The sequence below is a fragment of the Lepidochelys kempii genome, chromosome 7, assembly GCF_965140285.1.
Source record: "Lepidochelys kempii isolate rLepKem1 chromosome 7, rLepKem1.hap1, whole genome shotgun sequence".
NCBI classification, from domain to species: Eukaryota; Metazoa; Chordata; order Testudines; family Cheloniidae; genus Lepidochelys; species Lepidochelys kempii.
Window position 1 is genome coordinate 77,132,424 of NC_136386.1, and position 18,998 is coordinate 77,151,421.

The 18,998-nt window shown below is 39.2% G+C and overlaps 1 protein-coding gene across 5 annotated transcripts in view; it reads right to left on the reverse strand.

Moving 5' to 3' along the window:
• Nucleotides 1-18,998, reverse strand: part of RHOBTB1 (Rho related BTB domain containing 1) — an 89,639-nt gene that overhangs the window by 31,555 nt on the left and 39,086 nt on the right. For 4 of the 5 annotated variants that reach the window (XM_073353410.2, XM_073353412.2, XM_073353413.2 and 1 more), the window contains 2 exons: nt 11,485-11,686; nt 11,026-11,129 (listed from right to left, as the gene is read on the reverse strand). In XM_073353410.2, the coding sequence (XP_073209511.1) occupies nt 11,026-11,129; nt 11,485-11,676 (296 nt within the window). In that variant the 5' untranslated portion in view covers nt 11,677-11,686. Of the gene's footprint in view, nt 1-11,025; nt 11,130-11,484; nt 11,687-14,775; nt 14,879-18,998 lie in introns of those variants that run through there. The other variant, XM_078853801.1, reaches the window with a different exon arrangement.

Sequence of the window (18,998 nt, forward strand, 5' to 3'; positions counted from 1 at the left end):
ATGCACTGACAGACTGAATCCAAGAATCAAACCCAAGATCTCCTTTGTGGCAGCATAAAACATACTGCTATCAACTCAACTATGTAAAAGAAATTTTTATTCAGTTATAAAGGTATCTTTCATGCATGCATTTCAAAGAGCTGGAAAAAAAACCCTACAGATAGATATAAGCAAGACAGAGTTTTAAGTGGACTCAGAGTTTAGTAAATGCAATAGCAGCCTTCATATGAGATGGAAAGGAATTATAAGTGACAAGTAAGCATAACAAAATGACCCAAAGATGAAGGACCTGTCTGCACACGGACAACAGATGGAAGGCCTGATTAACTAAAATACAAGGAGTGCCCTGACGTGAAGAACTAAAGGTTTCCAAGTAAGGTAGGGCAAGACAATGCAGTGTCTTACAGGTGAGTGGGAGAATCAATTAATTCTATACTTTACTGATAGCAGTGAAGCTTCTTAAGTACAGGTGTTATGTGCGAAACTGTCAAAATACCCTGAAATATATTCACATTTTGTAGTGAGTAGCATGCAGACCTATTTCTAAAAATTCTGTAACTTCAGGTTTTCATAGAATCATAGAATATCAGGGTTGGAAGGGACCCCAGAAGGTCATCTAGTCCAACCCCCTGCTCGAAGCAGGACCAATTCCCAGTTAAATCATCCCAGCCAGGGCTTTGCCAAGCCTGACCTTAAAAACCTCTAAGGAAGGAGATTCTACCACCTCCCTAGGTAACGCATTCCAGTGTTTCACCACCCTCTTAGTGAAAAAGTTTTTCCTAATATCCAATCTAAACCTCCCCCACTGCAACTTGAGACCATTACTCCTCGTTCTGTCATCTGCTACCATTGAGAACAGTCTAGAGCCATCCTCTTTGGAACCCCCTTTCAGGTAGTTGAAAGCAGCTATCAAATCCCCCCTCATTCTTCTCTTCTGCAGGCTAAACAATCCCAGCTCCCTCAGCCTCTCCTCATAACTCATGTGTTCCAGTCCCCTAATCATTTTTGTTGCCCTTCGCTGGACTCTCTCCAATTTATCCACATCCTTCTTGACGTGTGGGGCCCAAAACTGGACACAGTACTCCAGATGAGGCCTCACCAATGTCGAATAGAGGGGAACGATCACGTCCCTCGATCTGCTCACTATGCCCCTATTTATACATCCCAAAATGCCATTGGCCTTCTTGGCAACAAGGGCACACTGCTGACTCATATCCAGCTTCTCGTCCACTGTCACCCCTAGGTCCTTTTCCGCAGAACTGCTGCCTAGCCATTCGGTCCCTAGTCTGTAGCTGTGCACTGGGTTCTTCCGTCCTAAGTGCAGGACCCTGCACTTAACCTTATTGAACCTCATCAGATTTCTTTTGGCCCAATCCTCCAATTTGTCTAGGTCCTTCTGTATCCTATCCCTCCCATTTTGTACAACACACCACCACCAAAAGAGTATCAACTATCTTTTAAAAATTATAATGATCACATATTTCAAGACTATGTTTAAAAAGTGGAAAGAGCTTTATTGCTCATTCATTACCAACTATGAACACCACTTCATAAAATTACATGTTTTAAGCCTTTTCTATGTTTCTTCTGATGTACTCACGGTACATATAGAGAGAACCAAAGAGGACGGCTGTATCATAAAAATGACAAAAATATCTCATTTCCCACTGCAAAAGCCTGGAAATCTATTCTCCCTGCAGTTCAAATAACCAACCAGATACAGCACTAATGGCAACTGGAAAGTTGTCTGGAACAAAATATCAAGGCAAAGCTATTTCTTAAAGTTTAAATAGACTGCTTACATAGTCATGGTATATGGTTAATTTTACTTCTGACTCTAAGAATTAGGTTTACTCATTAATACATCTTAGTCATTTACATAAGGATGAGATCATTTTAGCACCGAACACAGAGCATAGAAATGAACCAATTCACCTGGAAACTGCTTTAACTTTTCTCTCGGGCTGAATTCTACAGCCCTGAATTGAGTAAAACTTCCACTGAAGTCAGTGGGCATTTTGCACAATTCAGTTCCACAGAACTGGGCTCAATCTATCTTTCTTTTTAAGGAACACAGAGCTTGTGTGGTCCGTTCCTAATTTAGGAACAGAGATGCTGTGCTACATATAATTCCATATAGTAGGAGTGCTTTGACACTAAAGAATATTTACAGGATCTGTACACCATGCAGAAAGAAAGATTGGGCCTTCTGTTTCAACACAGAATGAAAAGGTGAGGAACCAAGAACAAATGGCAACCAGGAAGACAGTGGTTTCAGCTCTTGATGCAACAGACCATCTGAACAACTTACAACAAACTCCAAAACTCAGGATGTGTTGGGAAGAGTCTGGTAAATACTCAGATAATGTTTGTTTAAAGGTGTATTGTAATGGGGTGGCTTGTTCACTTTAAACAGGAGTGGGGCATAAAGCCTTGGACTGGCCAGCCCTGTTTCATGACACATCCCCTTTAAGGAAACAAGTGTTCAAGAGAGCAACCGACAACCTTGGAAATGGGACCAGGTATTGGTCTGGGAGCTACTTCCTGAGCATGATAAAAAACAGCAGTTGGGGAACTCCCAAAAGGAGAGAGAGCAGACAGCCTGGAGAATGAGCACTTTTAGACTAATTTTGTTACATTTGCAAGCAGTTGATTCATGGATAGGAACAATATTTCAAAAGTCTCTCTCTAGATTTAATAGACTTTAATCAAATGCACAGGAGGAAGAGTAACAGAAAGACTCAGCAATAAATACACCAAAAACCCAAGTCCACAAGCAGTGATCCACAGTAAACAAAATATTCATTTTTCAAGAGATGAAGAAGAGATTAAATGTCAAATCATTTGAAGCAACAGTATTAAGAAAGGGAAAAGAACATTTTAAGATAGGGTCTGCAATGATGAGGAAAGTCAGGGAAGCAAAGAGAAACGGGAGTTCCAAAGATGTGGGAGTACAACAGAGTAAAGCATGATCTTTGTAAATGGCAACAGAATAATGAATTACACAGCTAGCCACAGTAGGAAGATTGCGAGAAGACAAAGAGGCCAGGATGTTGGAGATTAAAGGGAATAATGACTGGCTTCGGCACAATCACTGAGTGTAAGAGTGTGATTTTTACACAGGGATAGGAAGCCATTAAAAATGAAATTGGGGAAGACTTGAAAGCAAAGCAAAGCAAAATTAGATGAATTTAGTGGTAAGAAACCCTCATGTGACTGCATCACAGAACTTTATCTTTCTTCAATAATGAAAAATCTTATTGTCTGGGCTATTGCAAACAATAGCTTTCTGAATTATTTATGACAGCTGAAGCCATGAAATTTCAAATGGTGCACTGGTATCAAATAGCAATGGACTTGTGCACTCAGTCTGAGGTAGATAGTTGTGTCCATATATATTTCTACTACCCTATACACCTCTGAAGAAATCTAGACCCAGAATCTTGGAGTCTTAGATGTCTAGTGGGTTCAACAGATCCTAATATTGCATCTTATCAATTCAGAGCTACTTATGGTGGCCAAAGTTATCTCTGATGTCCCTTCTCCGGTTTAGCATATTCAAAAGATATTTTTATCTCTGCTATAAATGAAGGCTTTTAGAATAAACCACTTTTATAAGAGCAAGAATGGAAGAGATGTACTAGCATAAACAAAGAAGGGCGTGTATATGTGTGTGTATTTTATGTATATAAACATTTTCATTGCAGTCAAAGAAGCTCTGCACTATTGCAACAGAGCCTCTCTATTCTAGCTATGTTATACAGGTCTCAAGATAAGCCACATCATACACTACTGACATTCATTTGGCACCAGGTCTTTTAAAAGGAGAAAGAATTGCTGATCTCTAATAGGAATTCCATAACAGATTTTCATAAAAATTCACTACTTACAGTAAGATAAGACACAGGTGTAATGTGGGGAGGACAAATAACTGGACGTCACCAATTTGAATGGTCTAGGTATTCAAACATTTCAGTGGACAGGTTGAGACCCTCCAATTCTAATACATGTGATGACAGAAAAGACTTTAATGAGTGTGTGCTTGTATGTACACACACAATATGAGACACAAAGACATAAACGAAAAATAAAATTTGATTTCAGAAGCTCATTTGAATGTCATCGCCACTAAACTTGATCTGTCTACTATGCAATCTTCCTTGGGTCCAAACTGAGCCCAATTAAAATAGTACAAAAAAGGATGACTGTCTCAAATGTTAAACACTTCTCTGTAGGTCTCCTCCAAGACTACCTGATGAAGAACTTGAATGGCCTATAAAACACAGCCCTCTATATTTGGGTATTTTTAGTTTTTAAAATAGATTAGAGTAGAAGGGGAAGTTCACCAATTTTGTTGGCTGTCATCACATCTTAACATGATACAGTGATGCTGCGCAACATCATTTGTGGTGACGAGACATAGCAAGAGGAAAAGAATGGGAACAAAAGATTAAATAGATCTGAAAGTAGTTTCTGTCCCCAGTAGCTGGCCCACTGCCAGACAAGCAAAAGAGTATCTGCTTGTGTGAAGCATTTACTGCTTTGAAGACGATCCCCAATTCCTCTAAAAAGACATATGGTATATATACCTGTATGTAGTGTACTTGTAGCCATGTTGGTCCCAGGATATTAGAGAGACAAGGTGTGTGAGGTAATATCTTTTATTGGACCAAATTCTGTTGGTGAAAGAGACAAGCTTTAATAGCTCTGTGTGGCTTGAAACCTTCTCTCTCTCACCAACAGAAGTTGGTCCAATAAACGATATTACCTCACACACCTCGTCTCTCACATTTATACTTGATCAGTATACTGACGCAGAAATAAATATAGCTGGTCTGAGGTGCAGGAAGAGGCCTTAGCTCAGAGCATCTGAGAAACTCTGATAAAACTTCTCAGACTGCAGGCTGTTGCAAGACATTTTAAAACATACAGTAGAGTTTTAAGCAAAGTATAGATTTGTGGATCTGTCTTTCTTCCCCCTGAAAGGTGAAAGGGAGCTGGTGGCAGGGTTTCCCTCTTCCACCTTCCTCTGTGGGGGATAAGGAGCCAGAAGGAAGGATGTGAGACAGAGCTTCCTTCAGAGGAGGTGGAAGATGTGAACTCCCAGCTGGTCATTCACTCTTCTCAGGTGCTGCTACTGCTCTATTTACAGCTGGGAAGGCAGAGGGCCCCAGAAGCAACTCAGCCAGTCACCAGGTCTTGCTCACCTCACCAGCCAAGGTGGAGGGGATGTTGTAAGAGAGTAGTATGTATTAAAACAAGGAAATCGAGAGGATGTTGAGCCCTCCATCTCCTTGAAGCAGAGACAATGGAGCTGCTCTCCCTCTGACTTTAAGCATGGGTAGGATATAATAGAGGGCAGTGATCAAACTAAAACACACTGAACCAAGATTCTGTGAAGGTGTTGGAGTGTTTATGGCAGTAACCTTTGCTCATTGCATGGGAGTGAAAAATTGTGGATTTGATAGCAACCACCACCACTTCCTTTATTTAAAGTCCCTCAGAACTAAAGAGATTGTTGGTGATGAATTCATCTGCCAAGGAATACAGACTTACAATGCCAATGAGATATGTTTCTATGGATTCAATTATGTTGAACTTAGTGGTAAAGGGAATCTTAAGCACCTAAGAGTTGAGTGAATGTGCTCCTATGACTGATTACATTCCAGACTTGGAAGACAGATGAAATCAGGTCACAGAGGAGGCAATATTGTCAACATATGTTTAAAAAGGTCCTGTCAGCAGCCTTGTAGTGGCCCATCCACATGTTCATAAATAAGTGATGTGGGAAAAGATGATTTCCCACCATATGGTTTGAACAGATTTTGTTTGGTCTAGAACTTATACTTAAGTTTCATTAAATAAATTATCATGATTGAACTAGTTTACAGACCACATACTCATATGAAAGTAAATATCTGATTGAAATGGAATTAACTCCTTGCAGATGTGCATGTGCACACATGCTTTAGTGTTGTCTACATCAAATAACTGCAGGAAATTAACTGAATTTTAGTCAAATATGTTTCCCCCCCCCCAAAAAAAAATCTGGCAAACCAATTCTTTTTCCATTTTCACTTCCAGCACTCTTTTTCAAAACTAGACTCGATAAGAGGCTATAGAGTTATGAATGATGCCAAATTAAAAACAGTGTACATTACTTTATTGTTATGCCTACATAAAATGAGTTAGGTATGTTTTAGGGACATTTGTACGTGGTTGCAGCTTGAGCTTTATCCATTTCTCCCATCCAGGCTGCAATCTTAGGTGACAGTACAGTACTGAGACAGAATCGTTGTTGGATGAAAAAGTGACACAGATCTGGATATCAAAGTTTCTATGTTTATACCAAAGGAGTACTTGTGGCACCTTAGAGACTAACCAATTTATTTGAGCATGAGCTTTCGTGAGCTACAGCTCACTTCATCGGATGCATACCGTGGAAACTGCAGCAGACTTTATATACACACAGAGATCATTAAACAATACCTCCTCCCACCCCACATATCTATTCAGGGGACACCATCACAGGGCCTAATAACATCAGCCACACTATCAGAGGCTCGTTCACCTGCACATCCACCAATGTGATATATGCCATCATGTGCCAGCAATGCCCCTCTGCCATTTACATTGGTCAAACTGGACAGTCTCTACGTAAAAGTATAAATGGACACAAATCAGATGTCAAGAATTATAACATTCATAAACCAGTCGGAGAACACTTCAATCTCTCTAGTCACGCAATCACAGACATGAAGGTCGCTATCTTAAAACAAAAAAACTTCAAATCCAGACTACAGCGAGAAACTGCTGAATTGGAATTCATTTGCAAATTGGATACTATTAATTTAGGCTTAAATAGAGACTGGGAGCGGCTAAGTCATTATGCAAGGTAGCCTATTTCCTCTTGTTTTTTCCTAACACCCCCACCCCCCGGCGTTCTGGTTAAACTTGGATTTAAACTTGGAGAGTGGTCAGTTTGGATGAGCTATTGCCAGCAGGAGAGTGAGTTTGTGTGTGTGTGTCCCCGGGAAAAGTGGGGGTGGGTGAGAAAGCCTGGATTTGTGCTGGAAATGGCCCACCTTGATTATCATGCACATTGTAGGGAGAGTGGTCACTTTGGATGAGCTATTACCAGCAGGATAGTGAGTTTGTGTGTGCGTGTTTTTTGGAGGGGGGTGAGAGAACCTGGATTTGTGCAGGAAATGGCCTACCTTGATTATCATGCACATTGTGTAGAGAGCTGTCACTTTGGATGGGCTATTACCAGCAGGAGAGTGAGTTTGTGTGTGGGGGGGTGGAGGGTGAGAAAACCTGGATTTGTGCTGGAAATGGCCCAACTTGATGATCACTTTAGATAAGCTATTACCAGCAGGACAGTGGGGTGGGAGGAGGTATTGTTTCATGATCTCTGTGTGTATATAAAGTCTGCTGCAGTTTCCACAGTATGCATCCGATGAAGTGAGCTGTAGCTCACGAAAGCTCATGCTCAAATAAATTGGTTAGTCTCTAAGGTGCCACAAGTACTCCTTTTCTTTTTGCGAATACAGACTAACACGGCTGTTACTCTGAAACCTATGTTTATACCATACCTGGTGTGGTCTGCTTATACCTCAGACCATACCATCTTACCATTTCTTCATCAGATTTTGCATAAAATTGAATCCTTCAGGACAATAGGAATGAATGAGTATCCATCACCACAAACTGGAACCTACTTGAAATGAAAGAACAGAAGCACCCCAGAGAAAACCCACCTATCCAGAGTTAAGAAATAAAGAACATTTTTAGAAATCTTTCCAACCAAGTTTTGTTCTCAGTCTTTTTTTCTTAATATTTCTGTCAGTTTCCCTTTCCCCCTCCCAATGTCCTGTATGATTTTGATCTGTAATTAAACAACATGCAGTAAAATACAGGCTAGGATTGATACTCTGCCCCCTAACCCCTCATCTTTAAAAAAAAAAAAAGAAAAAGGGATTAACTGTTCCATCTTTTTACTCATCTCAATGAAAAATGAAACAGCAGGAAGAAATTCTCCCCAAGATAAATCCTATCACTTGTTCATCATGTCACCTACAGCATAACCTATTTATATATAATTCTGCAAAATTAATGGAGCAGTCTTCCCCAAAGAGAGGCAGATACACTGAGAACTTGATAGCGCTTGTTATGCCACAGTTAGGACAATTAAAGGTCTCGGCTGATAGACTCAGACCTCTCCATGCACCACGAGCATAACAGAATCTACTTTGCATAAAACAACAACAATTTTGAAGGGTATTTGAAGGGACATCTCATTAAACAATCTTCCAGGCAGAGAAGACTGGACACCTTTAGGTTTAGTATTAAGTGTTCTCGAACTAGCCAGCTTTTCACTGTTCTGCAAGGTTTGACTTAATTATGAGAACACACTTCAAAGTACAGAATATAATTTGAAAACAAATTCTGTAAATGAATATAAGCAATAAACTCATCTGCAATTTATAAAGGCTCCTAGTTGTAAAAAATATTAAAAGAAACATACTAAATATGTTAACACTGTATTAAATCATTTTAGAACAGAATAGAAATGAACAGGGTAAGCAGAGCCTGCTATTATAAAATTTGACCAGTGAAATTCCATTAATAAAATGGATCCCAAATGGTTTTCTTAAGATACACCAGTTTGCTATTACACACAAATGCATTAAGAGACTTGGCAGAAGGAACGCTACTGCCAGCATGATAGGTTTCTAAGGCCTTGTCTACACTACGAAAAGTCGATATAAGCTACACAATTTGAGTTACGTGAATAGCGTAACTCAAGTCAACGTAGTTTAGATCTACTTACTGCGGGGTCCACACTACGCGATATCAACAGGAGATGCTCTCCCGTCTATTCCTGTTACTCTTCTTGATCCGGTGGAGTACAGGAGTCGATGGGAGAGGGATCTGCGGTTGATTTAGTAGGTCTTCACTAGACCCGATAAATTGACTGCCAATGTATCGATTGCCATGCATCGATCCCCTGTTAAATGTAGACAAGCCCTAAAACAGTTTCTTTCGGAGCTAAACTCTTTTCAGCAAACCTTGTTCCCATGTGTCTCACACGACGGGCCCAATCCTGCAAACATATGTGAGAGTCATTTTACTCATGTAACTAGCCCCACTGAACTCAAGGTACTCAAGTCCCTTTGTGCGTGAAAGATTAGAAGTTAAGTATGAAGAAGTTAAGATTAGAAGTGGTTTTCCCCATTCACTCAGTAAACGTTGGATCACAGTTCAGAAGATGCCTGATTTTGTTCTGCTAGTCTCTAGTAATTTGTTCAGTGACAAAGTGTCTGCTACAGAATATCACGTCGGTACTTCAGGGAGGAAGAGGAAACGCGAGGTACAACCATATTTACAAAGTCAGGCTTCATAAAGTTCTAAATATTAAAATAAAAATTGTTTATACCTGAAACCTTCATAAACACTTGAATGAGTTTGGAAAGTAAGGTCAATTTTATCTTAAATCAATAACTTATTGTTAAAATGGGCACCTTATATAATCAAGACATGCTATACTTTAGGTTCTGATTCAGCAGAGCACTTAAACACATGTTTAAGTACTTTGTTGAAATGGGAACTTAACTGTCTTTCAAAAATCACACTGCTGGCCAAAGGACAACGTCTCTGCAATAGAAAGCACTTTTTACTTCACAGCTCTTGATAAAACATTCCTTTAAGATGACACTGGATATAAAGAAGGATTTACATACATAAAACTATAAACTTGCATATGGAGCTTTACAATGTGAAAATTTCAAGGGATGTTACCATTACTCAGCTGATTCAGCTGATAGACAATCTTGTTATGAAGAGAGAGAGACAAACACACACACACACCAGAGTAGGCTAACTCCCTTGAAAGTTACTCATTTTATCTAACACTGATTCACACAACTCTGGCTTCTCTATACTTCAGGTGCATTGAAAACGGAGCCACAAAGAAAGAACTATTTACAGACATGAAGTGCAAAACTGGTGCAGATACTATACATATAACATTTTTAACTGGAGAAAAGAGGTCTTTTGAAAAATATCAGCTGAAATAAGATAGGAGCAGATGTGACAGGGAAAAGAAAAAGGAAGTTTCAGAAGGAAAAGAAATACTGACAGTTCGTGCAAAAAATAAGGCCTTGTATGTGTCTCAATCACAAAAAAAAAGTTTATGACATCCATTTTTAGTTTTATATGCCTTTTATATGCCTATTTCAGGTAGCTGATTCACATTATAATATACTGAATTTCCTGCTACTCAGCAGCGCTTCTGCTTGCATTGATCAAGGGCCAGATTCAACTCCCTCTGAATTAAATGGAAAGACTGTCAGAGACATTAGAATTAGGCCACATTTTGCACTTTGATAAAACCCTACTGATAAATTCTCAACATTTACAAGATTAATGTGTCAATGAGAACTCTGTGTAGACTTTGGTGTTCATGTAAGAGAACACTTCCCTTTTATTTTAATTAAGAAAACAGCAAAAAAAAAAAAAAAAGACTCCTATCTTTTAGCGATTTGGGATTTAAATCCGGTCCTAAGAGAATGACCCACCCAACTCGGCAGATCAGTTGTTTATATATATATTTTGCAACACAAGAGATTATGTTTTCCCAACAAACCTGTTTGTTAGCTCAGTAATAAGTGAATTGATTATACTTCATGATGCTTACTTAAGCAAGGAAAACTGGTGTTCATTTTCATAAAATCACAGCCTCATTTTTGTGAACACAATAGTCTGAAACATTACAGTATTTGTTAATATTTTTGTTAACAGGGCTTAACATTTTTCTCAAGTAAATGCAGAATAGTAAAACTGTACTGCCTTTTAAATATGCGTATCTGTTTAATCCTTACAGTTATCGTCCTTGTAATAGGCAGAAATAGGAATACCCATGATGGTTATAAGGCCTCATGTTTCAAAATTCAGAGCTGCAAATTTCTCTCTACTAAATATTACTGCACCTATTATTTAAAAGTTAGACTTGGCTCATTTTACCTTCCATAAGCAAATCGTCTGTCTTTGTGATGGTCACCAAAAGTATCCCAGAGTCTGAGAGAAACACTCACTTCATCAACAACATCCCGGGAGCGTTCAAGGACCTAAAATAGAATAGACATTATATTTTCCTCCCTCAATTAAAAAACTCACTACAGGTAAAATTGCTACTCTCCTTGTAAAAAAGATATGATGCATGCTACACCAAACTAGCACAGTGTTAAACTTTATAATATGTAAGCACAATATGAGTATTTTAAATATGTTCTTGTCACAAAAAAATTCGGAATGTAATTGTGGGCTTAGAGAAAAAGTGGATGCCTTGCATGTTAGATGGTATCTTCAAATACTTTTTATTTTTGAGTTGCCCATTACCATATCTTGACCATTAAAGAGCTGATCAATAACAATCAAACTTATTGTGTGCACTACACATTTAATAAACTGGAAAATCCTTACCTCTTGGCAGACACGGTACTGATCAATTGCCCAGACGGTTGGTACGTGAGTTGCCAGGAGCTGATACTGTGTCAAAGTGGTATTGCATGCCCTTGCGCAAATTAAGCGAGTCTTCCCCACTGCATTATCGCCAACTACCACACATTTTATGGTTTCAACGTTGGGTCTTTCGTAGTCCATGTCAGTGTCCATTTATCAAGAACTGCAACACAATAGTTACATTTGTTTTCTAATATAACAGAAGTTGTGTTATTTACAGTAAGATCCTTCCACTTGCTAAAGACAAGAATGAAGTCTTAAGACAAAGCTTATGCAAGTTGTACTAAAGTTGATGAACAGTTCCTTCATATAGGACACACAGTTACTGAAACATTTTTTACCTTGAATGGCTTATTCCAGTTAGCATGTTATTATCTCCTTGGTTTTCTGTAAACACAGACCTGCTTGCTCAAGATAAATCTTGGTGAAGCTAGGTCTGCTAGCACAAACTTACATCTCACTAACTACTTTTTATGTTGAGAAGCGGAGGAGACTAGACTTCAGTGGGTTTGACCTTAGGAATTGTGGCATAAACCTTTTTTTGTACTGCAAGTTTTGCCTTGCATTCTGTCCTTTCAAGTTTTGGATTATGAGAGTCAACCTAAAAAGACAAGTTCTAACTATATTCTGAAGTACGTAAAGCACGATGAAAACTGAATCACCCAGATATATACACAATATAAATTACAACTAAAAATGTACAAATATCTTACTTGTGAGATGACAGAAGAGCTCTGACTTTCTGCACCCCATAATTTATATTGATCCAATTCAACTCAGTGATTACTGTATCCTGCATATGTCATATATCCTCTCTCTGTTTTTATAAGATATATTTCTACAGTCAAAAATTTTTCTTTTATGAAAGTAAACAATTACAAAAAACATTTTAGAATGTTTACAAACCAGATTAAAGTCTATATTAAAATCAAGCAGTCTAACTAGAACTTGTACATCTCATTAGAAAAATCTGTTTGTAAGATACTGGAATTGTTTTGCTAAAAAGCAGAAATATATTATTTGTTTTTTAAAAACACTGTCCTTGTGGAAAGTTGAAAATGGACAGATTTCCTTAATAAACATTTGTGTGTGTGTTAAATTAGTGAGTGGGTGGGAATATTGCCGGGATGGTGAGGGGGAGTGCGGGTTGGGGGAGGGGGGGATCAGAAGGGGAGATGCTATTTTTTAAAATGAAGTCCAATATGTCCCTTGAAAAATCTGCCATTTTTCCCTCTGAGAGATATAAATGAAGGATCATCGTTCAGAGTACCTGATTTTGCTCTCCTAATCTCTAGTAATCTGTTTACTGACACAGTGTCTGCTGCTGAATATCAATAAGGAAGGAGAATAAGAGAAAATACAAGGCACAACCATATTTAGTAGGGGTTGCCGAACAGATTTAAACAAACAAACAAACGAGGAACCTACATGCAGATTTCATTAATTGCCAAAATACAGGTAATCTTTTATTGAGAGAATATTTTTTCCTCACAAGAAAGCATTTAAAATTAAGGAACAGATATAATTAAGATAGTGAATGATTCTACTTTACATGTTCTTTTTTCTAAATCACAGTTCATTCATCCAACATTAAATCATAATGCCAATTAAAAAAATAAATGCTATTTTGCTGTTCTTTCTTTGCAGTCTCAAATCCATTATTTTCTATGACACTTAAGAATAAGTACAACTTTTCAGTAACTATTGGACTGTGACTAATTTTAACTGTGCTTTTTCATTACTTCAGCTGATATGACCTACAGCAACAAAAGTCAGTGTTGGGACTAAATATTACCCAACCAATTAAGATACTGGATGTGCACTGTGGAGGCAGAATTTAAATAATGGTTACATTTTTTACCATATTTGTGTGTGGGGGGGGGGAGGGAAATAAAGGGATCTTCTGAAGCACAGACATTTATTACCAGACTAGAGTGAGGCTGTGTCACTCTTCTGTCACATTGATCTATTGATGTAGCTATTACACTTTGGAAGACATTTCGTATAGGGTAACTTGTCAAAATATTTTGATATTGCACCAGCATATAGATGGTTTTCTCACAGTGAGGACACAATTTAGGCCCTCATCTCACACCTGAATGTGCACAGGCAGAGGCGGATTAATCTTTCGTGGGTCCCTGGGCCAGAGCAAGTGGGGACCTGTCCACACCCCTTCCGCCTGCAGCCCCCCTCCTCCCCCACCCCCCCAGCCCAGCCACTCCTGCCGGGGAACTGGGGCTTGCCCTGCCACACCTTTTCAGTGCTCCTGCCAGGGAGCTTCCTCCGCCCGCCCAGTACTCCTGCTGGGGAGTGGGGTCAGGGCATGGGGGCTTCCCCCGCTTCCCGGCAGGAGCACCGGGTGGGCAGAGCGGGTCAGGGCATATGGGTGCCCATTTTTCCTGGGACCCCCAATTGGCTGGGGACCCTGGGCACAGGTGCTGTAGGCCCAGTGACTAACCTGCCACTGGCTGAGGGTTCTATATGGGGACAGGAATCTGTCTAAAAAGACAGTTGCAAGATTGGGGCCTTTGAGTCCAATAAGTTATTTGGGGCAGGGAACATGCTTTCATAGGTGTTTCTGCAGCACCTAGCACAATGGGGTGTCTTGGCGCAACTTTAACAACAGGTCTCCAGGGAATGAAAGAAAATGACACAGCATATGCACAGTTTGTACATTAGAGAAAATTAAGCCATCAGAGTAAGTCCTAACAAGCGTGATCTGAATTCGAACCTACATTCCACCTCCATAAGTAGTACGAAAGCAGCCATCTTAGGGAGAGTGACAGGGACTTTTGGCTAACTGGCCAATTGTGCCCAAGTTAACACTACAAGCCATACTATCCGTCTGTTGCCCCACACACTTGAAAGAGTGCTTGCCTATTGGCTGCTTGGCCATTGAGCAAATCCCATACAAGACTCTGATCCTTTGCGTGAAGCCTTGAACCAAAGGGGCTCCACCAGTTGCTAGGCTCTGCTTAAATGGATCTAAATGTAGGATCAAGGCCACAGTAAATAGCACTGGGAACAACGGGTCATTCAGTTCCTCAGCTGCCTCACTCTCCAGCTGTAGGGCTTATCTGCAAAGGAACCAATGGTTACCACCTTATCTACCCAAAATTACAGACAATAAGCCATTTTTTCTTGGAATTATGTGTCCCAGCCTGAAAGACAGACCCAGGGCACTGATGAGTTTAGAAAAAGCAAGCTAAAAAAAGTACAGTATACGATTTACTTGGAAACATTTAAAAATACCTTTTCTTGCAGGTCTCAGTATAAGCAGTAACTCCTGACATCACAAGAAGTATTAAATTACTTCATATTTTATTCATGCATGGATGAGGCGTCACAGATGAAATGTAGAAATGTCTAAAGTGCTGGAAAGGAAACTGAAGAAGAACAGCTAGCCAGTGTGTTTTGTTGGTTAAAACTACAAACAGGGGTCTGTGATAAAACAATGTTTCTCATACTGAAAATTTTATCTCAAATGCTGTTATTTGGATCACTTTTACTATAACATAATTTATTAAAAATGTAAATGACTGGTTTGGTGAGAATAAGCTAGAGCCTGTCACAAAATAGATGTTAAGTAAAAAAAGAGCCTATGATGTTAAAAAAAACAAAACAAAATAATTACAAGGTAGGTTTAAAATGAATAGGCAAGTCTAGATAAAAAATAATAAACCTACAAAGCAAAAGAGAAATCTGAGAATCCTAAAAAGGAATATATGGGAAGAACATCAATTAAATGAAAAAGTTCTTTTTATTTTTTGATATTTTTACTAACTTAATTAAAGCAAAGGTATCAGAGATTGGTCCCAGAAAACCTGAATTCTATGTAGTAGATCAACAGTAGTCTAGTGAAGACATTTTTAACTTGACTCAATACTGTACAAAACTGAGATTAAAATAAATCAGAAAAAATTTGCAGCTCTTTTAAATTCACTCCAGACTTCACTCAAGATGTATGAAGAAATGCAGACCATCTATAATGGCTATTCTCTAGATTTTAAAAAGGAATTTTTAAAAGGTTCCTAATTATTGGAAAGTTTTCAACAACCAGAAGTCTGAACAAACACTTAGAAACCTCCAATAAAAATAGGCTCCAGTGTTCAATTATACCATCCACAGTTACCAAAAGGTGTGGATTCACTACTTATAAATGCAACCCAAAGAATTTAAGGCACAGCTTTGACTAAAGCCAGGAGTATGTACAAGACATGAGATTTTGAAATTGTATTGTCACAGCTACACTCTGTTTCAGGTAAGGTTTTCACCAGTTTAAACTTCAGATACAATTGTTACAGTGTAATAAATTATGTAACTATTGATATTCCTGTCAAGGTTCCTTCCCCACTCTGAACTCTAGAGTACAGATGTGGGGATCTGCATGAAAGACCCCCTAAGCTTATTCTTACCAGCATAGGTTAAAACATTCCCAAGGTACAAACTTTGCCTTGTCCTTGAACCGTATGCTGCCACCACCAAGCATTTTAAGCAAAGAACAGGGAAAGAGCCCACTTAGAGACGTCTTCCCATAAAATATCCCCCCAAACCCTACACCCCCTTTCCTGGGGAAGGCTTGATAAGAACCCTCACCAATTTGTACAGGTGAACACAGACCCAAACCCTTGGATCTTAAGAACAATGAAAAATCAATCAGGTTCTTAAAAGGAGAATTTTAATTAAAGAAAAGGTAAAAGAATCACCTCTGTAAAATCAGGATGGCAAATACCTTGCAGGGTAATCAGATTCAAAACACAGAGATTCCTCTAGGCAAAATCTTAAATTACAAAAAGACACAAAAACAGAAATATACATTCCATCCAGCACAGCTTATTTTACCAGCCATTAAACAAAACGAAATCTAACGCAATTCTAGCTAGATTACTTACTAATCTAACAGAAGTTCTGAGGCTGCCTTCCTGATCTCTTCCTGGCAAAAGCATCACACAGACAGAAAAGCCCTTTGTTCCCGCCCCCCTCCCTCAGATTTGAAAGTATCTTGCCCTCTCATTGGTCATTTGGGTCAGGTGCCAGCGAGGTTACCATAGCTTCGTAACCCTTTACAGGTGAAAGGGTTTTGCCTCCGGCCAGGAGGGATTTTATAGCACTGTATACAGAAAGGTGGTTACCCTTCTCTTTATATTTATGAAAATGCCAAACAAAAAACAAAACAGGAAAGTGTCTAGATTTGAGTGTAGAAAGGTTGGTAATATCTGGGAATATAAACTGGAGTTAGGATAACTAGTTATGGCTGACTTAGAACAACGCTTCCTTAGCTCTCGTCACTTAACACCCCTACTCTACTTGTGCTACATTGATGACATCTTCATCATCTGGATCCATGGAAAAGAAGCCCTTGAAGAATTCCACCATGATTTCAACAATTTCCATCCCACCATCAACCTCAGCCTGGACCAATCCACACAAGCGGTCCATTTCCTGGACACTACTGTGCTAATAAACGATGGTCACATAACCACCACCCTATACTGGAAACCTACTGACCACTATACTTACCTACATGCCTCCAGCTTCCATCCAGGACACACCACACAATCCATTGTCCACAGCCAAGCTCTAAGATACAACCGCATTTGCTCCAATCCCTCAGACAGAGACAAACACCTACAAGATCTCTATCAAGCATTCTTAAAACTACAGTACCCACCGCTGAAGTGAAAAAACAGACTGACAGAGCCAGAAGGGTACCCAGAAGTCATCTACTACAGGACAGGCCCAACAAAAAAAATAACAGAACACCACTAGCTGTCACCTTCAGCCCCCAACTAAAACCTCTCCAGTGCAACATCAAGGATCTACAACCTATCCTGAAGGATGATCCCTCACTCTCACAGATCTTGGGAGACAGACCAGTCCTCGCTTACAGCCACCCAACCTGAAGCGAATACTCACCAGCAACCACACAACAAAAACACTAACCCAGGAACCTATCCTTGCAACAAAGCCTGATGCCAACTCTGTCCACATATTTATTCAAGTGACACCATCATAGGATCTAATCACATTAGCCACGCCATCAGGGTCTTGTTCACCTCACATCTACCAATGTGATATATGCCATCATGTGCCAGCAATGCCCCTCTGCCATGTACATTGGCCAAACCGGACAGTCTCTACGCAAAAGAATAAATGGACACAAATCTGACATCAGGAATCATAACATTCAAAAACCGGTAGGAGAACACTTCAACCTCTCTGGCCACTCAGTAACAGACTTAAAGGTGGCAATTTTGCAACAGAAAAGCTTCAAAAACAGACTCCAATGAGAAACTGCTGAGCTTGAATTAATATGCAAACTAGACACCACTAACTTGGGTTTGAATAGAGACTGGGAGTGGCTGGGTCATTACACTTATTGAATCTATTTCCTTAAGTTAAGTATCCTCACACATTCTTGTCAACTGTCTAAATGGGCCATCTTGATTATCACTACAAAAGCTTTTTTCTCCTGCTGATAATAGCTCATCTTAACTAATTAGCTTCTCAGAGTTTTTATGGTAACTTCCAACTGTGTGTGTGTGTGTGTGTGTGTGTGTTCCATTCTATGCATCCGATGAAGTGGGCTGTAGCCCATGAAAGCTTATGCTCTAATAAATTTGTTAGTCTCTAAGGTGCCACAAGTACTCCTGTTCTTTTTAGTTAGGGCTAGATGAGAAAGCAAATGACATGGCAGAAAGTGGCATGCAAAAAAATTCCAGGACCAAGAAATAAACTATGCTTCAATGCTATCTAGAAAGAAAATAGGGTTGAACAAAACAAAAACCCCCAAAGTTGTTGAAATGTGCCCAGTGGCAATGACAAAGGACAGAGATCACTTGACAGAAAAACTCGCATAAAGTGTAACTGTGATCAAACAAGTAGCATTTAAAAATTTATCAGAAGTAAGATACAGTGTCAGACTGGATAAAGATAGCTCTTTGCAAAGGACGCAATTTAGAATTCATCTGGCTAGTACATTTCTGAGGACAATGAAGCAGACTGATATCAATGATGAAAATATTGGGAAGGATCTTAGACACCACTTCGGATGTTTATATTTTCAAATCACCATCTGGGATTATTGGAAAATTAAGAGGAAACAGGAGAGGAGAGAGCGCCAAGTTCCTAGATAAATCTATTTGACTTGAAGTATGGTATGTAAAGCAGGTAGTGTCCAATAAAGTGTAAGGTTATAACTCCAGTTCATGGGCTGCACTAATGCTTATGGCTACCTGTTTCTTTCTCCTCTTCTATCTCCATTTGCTGATGGGGTTTTTCTTACTTTTTCTCATTGTTGAATGAGTATCCTTTATTATCATGGAAACCAGAGCTGTTGCTACAACATGCAGATTCTTCCAACCAACTGGCCTTAATAATAATAATAATACAAGTTTACATTTCTAAAGCACTTTTATCCAAAAGCCCGTTAAAGAAACATTATCTTAAAATCTAGTCAAGAAAAAAGAAAACTT